The sequence below is a fragment of the Cebus imitator genome, unplaced genomic scaffold (genome assembly GCF_001604975.1).
Source record: "Cebus imitator isolate Cc_AM_T3 unplaced genomic scaffold, Cebus_imitator-1.0 Scaffold365, whole genome shotgun sequence".
Taxonomy (NCBI): Eukaryota; Metazoa; Chordata; class Mammalia; order Primates; family Cebidae; genus Cebus; species Cebus imitator.
In genome coordinates this window covers 1,023,660-1,037,800 of record NW_016107680.1, presented here as the reverse complement: position 1 = coordinate 1,037,800, position 14,141 = coordinate 1,023,660, and the positions used below count along the sequence as shown (strand labels likewise).

Sequence of the window (14,141 nt, the reverse complement as noted above, 5' to 3'; positions counted from 1 at the left end):
AAAAAAAAAAAAAAAAAAAAAAAAAAAAAAAAAAAAAAAAAGAAATATTGTAGTGAATATATTTATAAAGCTTTAACTAATATATTTTATTGACTCTTGCTTTTAAGCTAAACACTATAATAAATGAAGCAAAAATGCGCAGGTTCCCAATTCTCACGGGGTCTTTTTGCCTCTCACTCTCTCTTTAGTGTAGCCCAGAGCCCCTATTTCAATTTCCCACCCCCATTTACTAGCATTTCAATAAGCTCCTCCCATCACCCATGCCCCTATGCAGCATAACGCTGTCTGCTGCCACTCTTCTGTTTTGCTTCAGCTGTACTTGCTATAGAGAGAGTTGGTCAAAAAGTGTAATCACACAGATTTGCAGACTTTATTACTGTTACACTTTAAGTTCTGGGATACATGTGCAGAATGTGCAGGTTTGTTACATAGCTATACTTGTGTCATGGCGGTTTGCTGCACCTATTGACCCATCCTTTAAGCTCCCTTCCCTCCTTCCCCACCCCCCAACAGGCCCTGGCGTGTGACGTTCCCTTCCTTGTGTCCATGTGTTCTCATAGTTAACTCCCACTTATGAGTGAGAGCATGTGGTGTTTGGTTTTCTGTTCCTGTGTTAGTTTGCTGAGGTGGCTTCCAGCTTCATCCATGTCCCTGCAAAGGACATGTTCTCATTCCTTTTTGTGGCTGCATAGTATTCCATGGTGTATATGTACCACATTTTCTTAATCCAGCCTATCATTGATGGGCATTCGGGTTGATTCCATGACTTTGCTATTGTAAACGGTGCTGCATTAAACATATGTGTGCATGTGTCTTTACAGTAGAATGATTTATATTCCTTTGGGTATATACCCAGTAATGGATTCCTGGGTAAAATGGTATTTCTGGTTCTAGGTCCTTGAGGAATCACCATACTGTCTTCCACAATGGGTGAATTAATTTACATTCCCACCAACAGTGTGAAAGCGTTCCTATTTCTCCACAGGCTCACCAGCAACTATTGTTTCTTGCCTTTTTAATAATCGCCATTCTGACTGGCATGAGATGGTATCTCATTGTGATTTTGATTTACATTTCTCTAATGATCAGCGATGTTGAGCTTTTTTTCATATGTTTGTTGGCCACATAAATGTCTTCTTTTGAGAATTGTCTGTACATACCCTTTGCCCACATTTTAATGGGGTTGTTTGCTTTTTCTTGTAAATTTGTTTACGTTCCTTGTAAATTCTGGAAATTAGACTTTTGTCAGACGAGTAGATTGCAAAAAGTTTTCTCCCATTCTGTAGTTTGCCTGTTCACTCTGATGATAGTTTCTTCTGCTGTGCAGAAGCTCTTTAGTTTAATTAGGTCCCATTTGTCAATTTTGGCTTTTGTTGCCATTGCTTTTGATGTTTTCTTCATGAACTCTTTGCCCATGACTATGTCCTGAATAGTATTGCCTAGGCTTTCTTCTAGGGTTTTTATGGTTTTGGGTTTTACATTTAAGTCTTTAAGCCATCTTGAGTTAATTTTTGTACAAGGTGTGAGGAAGGGAGTTTCTCTTTTCTGCATATGGCTAGCCAGTTTTCCCAGCACCATTTATTGAACAGGAGATCATTTCCCCATTGCTTGTTTTTTTCAGTTTTGTTGAAGATCAGATGGTTACAGATGTGCGGTGTTATTTCTGAGGTCTGCGTTGAAGATCAGATGGTTACAGATGTGCGGTGTTATTTCTGAGGTCTGTGTTGAAGATTAGATGGTTCTAGATGTGCGGTGTTATTTCTGAGGTCTGCGTTCTCTTCCATTGATCTATATGTCTGTTTTGGTACCAGTACCCAGACTTTCATAATGATAGTTTCTTATCTCCCATGTGAGTCAGAAGCAAGTTGGGCCCCTCAAGCTCTAACCTAGCACTCTAACCTGTTCACTGGAGAGCTCTTTCCTCCGGCCCTAGTTTCTCCTTCACGTGCACCCTTGTGCACACAGGCACACATGCTGCACACGTCTGGGGCACTCCTGGGCCTGTCCTGCTCATGCGCACAGGCACGGATGTGTATCTCCCTTCTTAGCTGTGTAGATAAACACCCAGGTTCTGGGTTTTTAGGATAGCCAATAACCAAAACTCATTTTCCCCTCCTACTGTTCCCAGAGCCTTTTGATATATAGACGTAGGTATCAGGCGGAGATAAAAATGTCTATTCTGCAACTGACAGGAAGATGTGACATCAGTTTACAGGGACAGTGGGCCTGCAACATTTCACCTTAGAATTAAGCTTTTCCATCGCAGGCACAGGAAGCGCTAGACGTCTTCCAGCCACCCAGCTGGGCATGCTTTCTTGCTTTCTGTGGGCAACCTGACACCACAGAGAAAGTGGCTGAGTGGAGCCTGCCTGGGTCCTGCTTCCAAATACTCCGGTTAGACCACTGAGGAACAGGAAAGGAATGCTGAGAGGTGCTGAGTGTTACTCTAGTAATATCCCCCCACATGGAGCCAGGAGCCGTGGGAAATAAAAGTCCCTCTCAACCCCAGACACACACGTAAGTACACACGGACACACACACGCACTTGGATCAATTCTCACACCAGGCTGTGGATGCTGGGGAGTCAGATCTCAGGAGCCAAGCAACCAGAAAACCAGGGAGAAGGACAGCTGGAGGCCAAGCCCGAAAGGGAGGTGGGTTGGAGGATGGGGTCCAGGGAGCTGAGAGGCCGTGGCGGGGCGGTGGCTTGCGTATGGGGTTGACTCCTCAGGCTGACCGTGAAGCCAGGAGTGGGACAGCAGGTGATGAACAGGATAATAAAGGAAAAAGTGGAGTGGAAAACTGAAAGGGAAAATGGGGGGATGCTGAGAAGAGCGTTGAGGCGCTACTGAAAGTATATTTAAGAAACATTGAATTCGTTTATGTCCCTCGTGGTCCAAAAAAAATGTGCAGCGGCCAAGATTTGTATGTGAATAGGCATTACACCGTAGGGAGTGTGTGGCTGTGGGTACAGAGCTGTCGTACAGCAACGTGACGCCAGATTTCTGCATACAAAAGATCGTAAGGGGTAACATTCCAAATGTATTAGAATGGCTCTGACCACCAATCATAGCCTGAAGTAGGGTGCACAGCTCCAAGGTTGATCATGGGATGAAATCAGAAGCTCCCCTACCCTCGATTCTTCTAAGTAAGACAACTGCCCTGGTCCAGAGCCTTGGGGGTTTAAAAAGCTCTCGGATTGAAGACTTTTTTTTCATGATTTGCCTGGGCATTTTGTTTTTAGTTTGAACTGGCCCTAAGTAGCTGACTCTGGAAGGCAGAGGTAGATTAAAATGGCTTATTATAATAGCGAACATACACTGAACATCCCCTATGGGCCAGGCACTGTCTGGAGTGCTTGGATGTCCCAACTCACCGAATCCTCATAGCAACCCTAAGTATGCGCCTTTGATAGCTGTGTGTCATTGATGATGAGAGAGACTCTGAACAACTTGCAAGTCACACAGCTAGTAGACAGCAGAGCTGGAATGCAAACGCAGGCCGTCTGACTCCAGGAGCCAACCTCTGCATCATAAATGGAGCAGAGAGGAGGATGGAAGCTCACCTGGCCCAACCTGGAGCTTTTCCATGTGAAAGGAGCAGAACTGTGTGTATCAAGCTAGTTTTGAACCCAGATTCTGCAGTTGGGTTCTTCACTGAGCTGGACCTGCAGGGAGACTTCACTGCCTTACCCAAGCAGGCCAGGCATGGTTTTCTACTGCCAGACCACAAGGTAGAATGTCCAGGCAAAAGGCAAGACCGTTGTGCTTCTGATCATCCTCAGAATGTGTGTGGAGCGCTCCGTGGATTTCTAGGTGGATGTACAATTACTTGCTCATCTCTGATGACCCAGGGCAAAGACTGAGGCTAGGAAGGACCTGATGCAGAACTCCAAGAGCTCAGCACTGTCAGCCAGGTCATTCAGTTGTTCCCCGACTATTTATCGAACTCCTGCTCACGTCCATGTGTCCTTTCTTTCCTTGTTGTTACTCTGTGCAGACACCCACTGCCAGGTCCTGGAAGTCCCTGCCTCTGTGGGCTCAGGCACCTCCATGGCATCTCCTCCACCTCCCTTTCCTGTACCCAGCAGCCTGGACAGGAGGGGCCCTCACTGACACATGGGGCTGTCTTTGTTCAATAATGCTTGGAAGCACAAGTGAGTTCTGTATTACTGCCCTTTCGGCAGGGGCTGCTGGAGTGCCTGGAAGAGACTAGTTCCAGGCCTGCTGGGCCACGGGGACCCACCCCAAGCACCAGCCATCAGCTTTGTCCCTCCAGCCTCTGGAGAAAACCTTTGATTTCATGGGGATGATTATTTTTATTCTTGCCCACTCAAGGATGAAGCCCAAGACACAAGAGGTTGCGCCTTTCAGAAGCATCACAATGGGTTACCTCCAGCCAAACCCACTGGTTTTTTGTTATTTCTAGGTTTGGTTGGGCCTCTCTTGGAAACCATTACTATACAACTTACTTAAAGAAAGTGGGGGGATTGGGCATAAGAGACCCAGACAGAGGGAGACAGGGGTGGGGGCTAGAGCTGGGAGGCTGGAGGTCATGTGCTGTCAGAGACGGTGCAGGAAGAACACATGAAAGTCACAATCAGATTTGAATCCATTCAATTTTGTAGTGACATTTTTAATCTTTTGCAAAGTCAAACTATTCCAAGTTTGACTTTTAGCCAATCCTGGAGGATTGGGACTTTGGGTGAAGGTTTCAGAAAAAGACACAAAACATACATGCGCATACACACACACACACACACACACACACACACACACGGGGCAGGGTGGAGAGAGAGAGAGAGAGAGAGAGAAAGGGGAAAGGAGAGAAAGGGGAGGGAGACTTTTATCCTAAAGTCATTGTAAATCCAAAGCAGGGTTTTATCCTGCACAGTTAAATGAGAAAGGAAAAAAAATCAAGAATACCAACATTTGAGGTACAAAGGCTGTCATGGACCAGTGGAAGTTTGCGAAATTATATGTAAATGACCGCAGTTTTTACTGTGGTGGCCCCGTGCATTCCCAAAGCTAATCCCAAAGAGAAAATCTACTTAGCAAAAGAAAGTTTTGTCTGATTTGGTTAACAGTTGAGAAGTGACAAAAATGCTGAATATATTAATAATTTATATTTCCAGGGTAACACTATATCTTTAATGCTTCACTGCCGAAGGGAATTCAGATTGGCTTAGTGCTCACAGAAAAAAACTCTGAAAGGCCTTCTTCATATTCTGTATCCAGTGCTGATGAAAATGGGTGTAAGACATGTGTTCCAATAATAGGCACCATCCATTCTCCCCATTTCTGCATAATTTGTTTTTATCCCATATTGCTCAATGTATATTTGTTACCCGGGAGGGCTGCCTGGTCTCACTCTCACTTCCATGCTCCAGCTCTACCACTTGATAGAAAGGAGAGAGCTCACATTTTACAGATATTTCAAGAACCTCTGACGTGCAAGACCTTTTCTAAAGTTTATAGATTTTTCTTGGCAAAATATATACATGGAAGTTTCACTTGATGGGCAACGTAATGAGGGCTTCTTTTTTTTTTTTTTCGGCTGTTTGTGCATAATGAAGTTTGATGGTTTACAAATTGCAGGTCATCCCATCCCATGACCTCAGCAAACAGTCTAGGTCAGAGCTTTCTTAAACCCTGTCCAGAGAAATAGAATAAGTTAATTTACAGTCCTCTAGCGGATCTGAGAGAAGGCAAATCACCACAGTTTAGATAAATGGCCTCTGGAAACAGAAAAACGTGCTACCAAATTTCAAATCATTTATTTAAAAGGCATTAAAGTTTATGGGGGAACAAAAGTTCAAAGACAAAATTTAAATACCCACAAACACAAATTTCGCTAGTTGGATACCTTGTTTATTTTACCTACTTACATAAAACAACCGTGAGCCCTATTTTGCCCTTTCAGTCTTAGAGAAACAGGATTTTAGCTTGCCGTTTTAGATGTGCCGATGTATCGCTATTTTGTGGATAAGGCACAGATGCACTGAAACTGAAAATCACAAACCCTTGAAAGACCACTAGCCAAGTCTCTCCTGGATTCCAAAGTTTCCTCACCACGTTGTGGATGGAGCGAGATGAAAAACCAAAAAGAAAAAAAAAATCCCACCAGGGAAAGGATAAGGAGGCCTTTTCGCTCCAGGCCCGAAAGCCTAAAGGGAGAGCCCAGGGTTCCATCCTGCACCAGTGGGCGAACGGTGGAGGGTGGCGGGGAGGGAACAATCCCCTGAGGGGTGGCGAAGGGGCGTCTCCTAACCTGGCGGGTGGCGTCTCTCGCCGGGTCGCCCAGCGCCCCCAAGCCGGCCTGATCTGTGCGCACAAGGCAACGCCAGCTTCTCGGAAGCCTCCAGCACCGAGTTGTCATCTGACGTTGCTTCTAAGCCGCAACTCAGAACTGCACTTGGTTCCCGTATTTTTTAGAGGTCTGTTTAGACTGTAACCTCAGCCACGCACCCGGCTGGCCCGGGCTTCGCCGCATTCCAGACCCGTGGGCGTGTGGCTCGAGTGCGTGTGGCACTTGCCTCTGGGTAGGAAGCGCGCCCAGATCGCAGCTGCAGCAATCCGCCTAAGTCCTTTTGGGGCAGGTCTTTCAATCTGCGTTTTCCTGAGAGCCAAGGAGAGCGTTCTCCGCTTCCCTCTTTCTCTGAGGCTAATGCTCAGGATGCGCGCGGGGCAAGCCCAGGGAGCCGCGAATCCCGCCTTTAAGCGATCCTAGAATATCTGCCTGAACCTCCACTGAACGTCCCTCTCCCTCAGACTCCGCAACGGGCCCCTCACCAAATTACTGAGGGCCGTTACCCTGGTCCCTGTCAGCGATGCGCCCTTGGCACCGCGGAGGGGATGGGTTGCGGATGAGCAGAAAGTAATAAATAAATCCCTCTCTTTGGGTCTTTATCAGAAAACGTTTATTACCGGGGGAAATCCTTCAGAAGACTCACTCGCTCTTTGCCTCTCCTCACCCAGTGTTTTGGGGGCACAATATTTACACAATATTTGTACAATATATACAGCATTTCTCCTAAGCAGCACCCAAAGCGCAGAGAAATCTGGAGGGCGAGTGGGCGTCAGAGCACCGGGGGGTGCTGGGGCGTATGCAGGTTAAGGGCATTGGGGTGCGCGTGGCCGATCCGGTTGAGGTAATGCCGGTCCAGACACTGCACCGGCGTCAGGAACGGGCTGTGCTGCTGCGCTGGGCTCGGGAGAGGCACCGCCGCGCTGGGCAGGTAGGGAAGCCCGGGACTGCGGGCCGCGCCTGGTGGCCAGGGGAAAGGCCCGGGACCAGAGCCCTGTGGGAACACAGCGGCCTCCCCGGGGCTGTGGCCCGCGAACTCTGGCCCCGCAGGGTGCAGCTGATAGGAGAAATCCGGCTCTGGGAGTGAACCCAGCGGCGGAAAGGCAGGCTCCGCGCCCAGGCGGGACTTGGACTGCAAGAAGGCGAGGATGCGCGCGTACTTGGTGTCCTTGGTCTCCATCCGCTCCACCGTGGTGAGGTAATGCACCAGGTTCTTCATGCACTCGTGGTAGCCATAGTGGAAGTAGTTGGCAAACTCCGCTAGAAGTTCTGCTGGAGGAAGAAGAACGCCCGTAGGAAGGACACACCCTGTGCGCCCCTTCGCCACGGGAGCCCAAGGCGGGTGCAGGGCACCTCCCATCACATTTTCAGGCCAAAAGTTCCCATTTGAGGCCCGCCCTCGCCTCTGCGCAGTCTTAGAGACTGGCAAAGCACGTGCAAACGGCCCCTTTCCCTGAGAGCCTGACCCCACTCACCCCGCCCGAGAGGAGGCAATGGCACCAGCCTTCCTGGAAACCAGTCGCCGGGTGGGGAGAGGGCCCTGCCCTCCGGGAGAGCGGAGCTCCAGTAGAGCTCTCGGGAACGCTCCGTCACTCCCCTCCCAGCCCCCAGGTCTCTGGGTGGCGCAGGAGCCCGGCCCGGGCGTCCAATTCCCTAACCTGTGCCCACCTTTTTCCCTTCCCCGGGGAAAATCTGCAGAGTGCAGTGCTCTCAGATACTGAACGGTCATCTCGAGGATCTCTGCCTTCTCCAGCTTCCCAGAACTCTGCAAAAGGAGGAAGAGCCCCTCTCAGCGGCTCAGTGCCTGCTGGGTGGGCACTGTGGATCTGGAGAGGACCAGAGAGTGGGCGCGGCTGCGGATCTGCGCCAGAGCCGCCTGAGGCTCGCCCCGCGCTCAGGCCCTCCTGGGAGGGGCCCGCAAGTGAGCTAGTCTGCGACAGCAGGCTCCGGCGTCTCCGCAGAGTGGCCGCAGAGGCCTCCCCAGCGCCTGCGGCACCCGGCTCCGGGCTGCCAACGTTACCTGCTTCGCCAGGGCCATGGGCACCGTCTTGCCCAGCTCGTTCAAGCAGCGGTTGATCCTGTCCCTCCTCCGCTTTTCTATCACTTTATGCGAAACTGGGGTTCTCTGCGAACAGAGGGTTGTACGTTTAGGATGGCTTTGCCCGGGAAGTAGTCAAAGGCATGACTCTGGCAGCGCGTGCTAACCGCCTCTCTGGCCGTGCACACTGCTCACATTCGCCCTGGGAAGGGACTCCCGGCCTGCCATACTCGGGACAGTTGACCTCTGCCCTCTCACGCCCGCGCTGGCGCGCTCCCCTTCCAGCAACCCTACCCAGAACCCTGTGGAGATGGCCACCAGCATCCGGGCATGACTTCTCCCTGGTTGATCACTCTCCTCCCTCGATCCCACCCCCTTCCCAAACCACTAGAGATTCCTCCAGACGCAAAGTCCCGTGTGGCCACGTCCCTGCCATCGGTCCAGCCAAGTAGAGGGTCGGTGAGTCAGACGCCTCCACCACCAGGGCGCAAGTGCCACTTGGGCTCAGCCGACTCACTTTGCGTTCCTTGAGCTTGTCTGACATCCTGGTCAGTGCGCGCCCTCGGGAGAGGCGGTGGTGCGGAGCACCCGTCCACTCTTCCGCGTCGTGTGCCTCTTCGAGTGTCCCAGGTGGACTGCAGCCTCCCAACTCCGAGGGCTGCCTTATAAAGCGGTCATCTAGGGCTCCAAGTGCATTCACGAGTTGAATTATTCCATAGGATTAGGGGAGCTGCGTTTGGAGGATGTATGCATTCAAGACCAGTTTTAAAGAAGTTAAGAAAAAAAAATTTAGCAGCCGAGGGGGGCGAGCTGGGGGCAGATCAGCTTTGTTAATCCACGTGGCCCTTCAAAGGACACGTGATCGGCCCGGGAGTAACATTTGCATGGCAACAGCCCGGGCGGGAAAAGGAGGCGGTAAACTGGGGCCGGCGGGCGAGCGAGCGCTTGCAACAGTCGCGGGCGCGGAGCGCAGGGGCGCAGCAGCCCCGGGCACCGGGGGGCGAGGCCCCTCACAAAACAGTGTCGCCTCTTTTAGTCCCACCGCTGAGTCTCACACGATCGCCTGTTTACAAATCCCAGCAAGCCCGCCGTCCCAGCGCCGAGTGCGTTTTAAAGCCTGTCCAGAGTCATTAAAGTAATTAAGTAAGCCTTTAATAGGCTGTTCCGCCGGGTTCAAGGGAGAGCTCTTGGAGACGGAGGCGCCCCGTTTGTTCCCAGGCTTTTCTCACACGACTTGGTGACACGTCCTTCTCCCCCCTTTTTGTTTACACCGCTTTATTTGTCCGGACATCCCGGCAGGTGTGGGGCTGCGGCTGGCACACGAGGCTCCCGCCTCGCCTCGCCCCTCCCGCCGCTGTTTGGCACGCGACGCTCCCCCCTGCTCCCTGACCACGTCGCTGGCTTTCTTTTCTCCCCCCTCCGGCTCCCTCTTCGCGGGGGGAAGAGGCTCAATTTGTAGCCTATTATCCTATACGAAAATGTCCATTGAAAAGTATGAATAGTTTCATTGGGCTAAATTTTAATAATGCCAGAGGGTGGGGGAGGAGAGACTGGCGGGCATGTGTGTGTGTGTGTTTGTGTGTGAAGGGGGGGTGGGAGGATTGGGGGGCAACACGGAGAAGAGTGGGCCGAGAAGAAAAGGGGGAATGCAGCTGGCCCAGACGAGCATTATGCGACGTCACCTGCGAGAGGGGGCGCCTACAGACCCCTATTCATTTGCCTAATTTTGGTCAATTTAACAAACTTCAGGAGAAATTATTGTGGCTTTGTCAGGGAGGGTGAAGCCTTCTGATCGAATTAACAGCATGTTTTGATCCGGTAAATGTCATTAGAAAGGGAGAAACAATCGCGCTTAGAGGGCTCTGAGTAATGCGCCCAAGTGGAGACGCCAAAGCGCACGGCTCACAAAGGGAGCAAGTAGCTGCCACAGGGAACTTTTGTACCCGCCCATCGCCCAAGTTTTGACACAAAAAGGCATTATTTCATACTTGAATACGTTTAATCCAACGATTGTCTATTTTCTGCAAACATATTTTCACAGCATTGTTAACTTTTTATGTCTCCCTTTCGCGGGCGTCTTTTCTTAACGTTTGGGGGCGGGAGAGCGCAGACACTTTGGGCATCAATATTTGTCACTGAAAAGGGCCCCGTGAAGTTTGGGAAGTTGATCTCTTTTTTATGGTTTTAGAAAGCGAAAATATCGGGGGAGGAGGAGGGAGGGAAGGCACGAACAGAAACGAGGGAGGAAATTTGCTGGACGGGCCCAAGGGGAAGGAGGGGGGCGGCGGCGGCTGGGAAGTCTCTGGGCCGCCTGCGCCTCTGCGGGCAGTCTGGCCCCGCTGCCGGACGCCTCCTTCCCCGGGGCGGGCGTTCCTCACACTTGCGGCCTAAGATCCCACACTCTGGGGGCTCCGAGCTTGTGGGTTATGGGTGGCGGTGAGCTTTCTTGCAGATGGAAACGATAAAAATGATTTTTGTTTTATGACCCTTTCTAGAGCCACCCAACTCTCACCCCTCTAATCTTTTCCATTTGGAAACAGCTGAGACTGCTTCTTAGATTTTTCTTGTTTTCTGCCTGCCCTTGACCCTGTCTAAAGTCTCTCTACTCTGCAGGGCAGTGGCAGGGACTGGCGCCCCCCTTGGGGTCATTAGACCTTGGCAGGGGTGAGTAGGCGGCGTTCCTCTCGCTGGTGGGACCCGGGAGCCCCAGGGCGCAGAGCCAGGCCTGGGGTACCAGGCCTCGGCGAAGCCATCTGTCCACCTGCGGCGGGCTGGGAGGTAGGTGTGAGGGCTCGGTCTGCACCGCGCACCCCTAGGGTGTCCCTCTCGGTCCTGCCTCGTCTCCTCACGACGTTTCTTTTCTGCTTCACGCCAGATTGGACAAGATCCGCACCCTCCCAGGTTGCTCTGCCAGCCGCTGCCAGTGCACTCTCAGGGGTTGTCGATGTCAGGATATTCACTCGCACTCAAAGGGATTAAACACGAACCCTTATCATCCAAATTAACTAACGTGAATGGGTAAAAGGGAGCGCGCACACTTCGCACTCCCACCCCCATTTTTAAGCCAGTGGCCCGGGCGTTGATCCTCTTACTGCCGGTGTTAACCGCCAGCTGCAGGCACCTTCCACGAGCCAAATTTCATTCCATGCACACTGCTTAATTTCCCGGGTTTGGTCGCGGCGCTGGGCTCAAGGCTTGCCCAGGGGCAAAATTTGCCCTGTGCAGGTGAGGGGGCAAGGGAAGGCAGGTGAGTGGAGAAGTGGGCGCAGGTGCGCAGCCTCGCCAGGACTACCGCTTCAGGGTGGGGAAGGAAGAGTTTCCTTTTTCCCTTCCGGACCCACAGGCCTGGGTCACTCACGTTGCCCCAGAGTGGGGCGCCTCAGAGCCGTCTTCCCTTTGGCCCTTCTGCTCAGGGTGATGATCAGGAGTTCCCTGACCCTGACATAGTTCCAGGCAAAACGAGAGCAGAGTAGGGAAGAGCTGAGGTTGCGGGAGCCAGCCAGCCTGCCTGTTGAGATCACAGCCCCATCGCCCAACTGAGTAAGACTTGAGGCATGGTCCTGAATCTACTGTGCCTCAGTTTCCTCATCTGTAAAATGGAAACAATATGTCTGCTATGTTACCAGGTGGTCACTCCACTGAAATAGAAGTAAATATAGACACGGCACCTAAAAGAAGACTGGACCGTGCAGTTAGTGGTTTTATTTTGTCTGCAAATCTCTCCTATGGTGGCTTTTCTGTGTTTCACAGGATAGTGTGGAGTTTGCACTGTAATACAATTTTTTTTTTAGTCGAAGTCTCGCTCTGTCACCCAGGCTGGAGTGCAGTGGCATGATCTTGGCTCACTGCAACCTCCGCCTCCCGGGTTCAAGCAATTCCCCTGCCTCAGCCTCCGGAGTAGCTAGGACTGCTGGCTTGCGCCACCATGCCCTGCTATCTGTGTGTGTGTGTATTTTTAGTAGAGACAGGGTTTCACCATGCTGGCCAGGTTGGTCTCGAACTCCTGACCTAGTGATCTGTCCATCTCATCCTCCCAAAGTGCTGGGATTACAGGTGTGAGGCAGCGCACCTGACTTTGTTATATGATTTTCTCACTCATTTCATTTTTTCCCTCATGCCTGAGAAAGATCTAGCCTCCCTGAAAAAGCCACAGTAATTCTTCTTGAAGTTTGTTAAACTGACCAAAATCAGGCAAATGAATGGGGGCCTTTGGGCGCCCCGGTGACCTCATGTAGTGCCACTGGGCAGCTGTGTACTCCAGTGCATGTGAGGCTGAGAAGGGCTCTGAGCACGGACCCCCTCAGCATCATAGCAGTTCTCAAGGGACTCAAATATTAGCATCGAAATCAAAAGAAATCTAGGAGGCAAGACTGCTTGGAAGTTAGACAGTGCTTATTAAATATTACTCTGCATTTAGCCTCCTGGCATCTAAGGACCTCTGCTGGAGAATATAGTGATCACAATAGTGATTATTATCATGTTTGATACTATTCCTTTAGCTCCATAGGTTTGACATGTAGATAGCAAACACTGAAAGGCGAGCTCTCTTGTGTTTCCTTCCAATTTTTAGAAACTGAGGATCTGTGGGCTTGGGGGTGGGGGCTGGATGGAAAGAAAAGAATATAGTAACTTTAGCCAAACTGCTCTAAGACAGAGTTCCGGGTGACTTCGAATCCCTCCCTCCACCCTGCCTCAGATACTCACGTAGACTTTCTAGACATATGAACAGAACTGGAGATTTCATCAAATGTGAGGAGCCCTGGCTGAGAGCGGGAAACACCAGCCCGGCTGGCCCTCCTGACTTCTGAGGTGCCGGGAAGATGAGGCCTGGAAGGAGCCCAGCTCCTGGGCTGCTATGAAGTGGGCAGGATCACAGGCTGCTCTCTGTGGAAGGGCCCACCAGAGCAATGGCTCCAGCACCCCACTTCACCCTCGAGGGCCCTGAGGAGCCATGCAGAGACCGGGATGCCCGATGGCAGGTGCACGCTGCTGCCCGAAGTCTCCCATTTAGCATTTGTGAGCTCCAGGGCTGACAGCCTTGGCTTCCTCCTGTCACTGCGAAAGAGGAGCTGGTCAGACCCCCGTGATTAGGGCTGGCAGCCATTCTGTGGGATGCCTGCTGCCCGTGGCGTGTGTGATCACTGTCAGAGGCATCATCGGCTGTGTCTTACGCCCCCTTTACCCCTTTTTCTACCTTTCCCGAGTCCAGTGGTAATGGCACATGGTGAGCACCAACAGTTCGCCCAAGCTGGAAATTCCAGGTAGAAACGGACTCGATCCTGCCTGCTACAAACGTGCGCTTGAAGAAAGAAGGAAGTACTCATAGTGATGGCCCCAGCGCAGCTCTCCACCACAGTCACTCCCAGTACCCACTGCAGCAGCCTGTTGGGCTGGCAGCTTCTCTGGACTTTCCTTGCTCAGTACCTTTAATTCCTCTGTCCTCTCTGGTCACCAGGAGTACTCTCAATCCAACAGTGATGCCACCAGGAAGAATCTGCCAGGAGATGCTTGTTGGTGCAGTCAGGTGGCAGAGAGAGGGGTCCTGGGGAACACTTGAATCTCTCTAACCACAAGGACTCACACTGAAGGTGTCTGCTGCCCTCTGAACCCCAGACCTGAAAGGAACCCTGAGACATGAGAAACCCGTATGCATAGCAAGGTGACTTCCCAGGGCTTTTATCTTCACCCTCTTCGCTGTTGTCTCTGAAGCCGCGTAGTTATTTGCTTTCTAGCTCTCTTTTTTTTTTTTTTTTTTTTTTTTTTTTTTTTTTTTTTTTTTTTTTTTTTTTTTTTTTTT

General features: G+C 51.2%; 1 protein-coding gene across 1 annotated transcript; it reads right to left on the bottom strand.

Annotated features, from left to right (window-relative positions):
- Positions 1–6,976: 6,976 nt before the first annotated feature.
- On the bottom strand, positions 6,977–13,567 carry HELT (helt bHLH transcription factor). Its single transcript, XM_017506888.2, has 7 exons — positions 13,539–13,567; positions 13,270–13,399; positions 9,614–9,773; positions 8,862–9,028; positions 8,327–8,431; positions 7,975–8,071; positions 6,977–7,575 (listed from the first exon to the last, which is right to left on the bottom strand). The coding sequence occupies exons 1-7, from the start codon at positions 13,565–13,567 to the stop codon at positions 7,079–7,081; spliced, it is 1,185 nt and encodes a 394-aa protein (XP_017362377.2). The 3' UTR covers positions 6,977–7,078.
- Between the last annotated feature and the right edge of the window lie 574 nt (positions 13,568–14,141).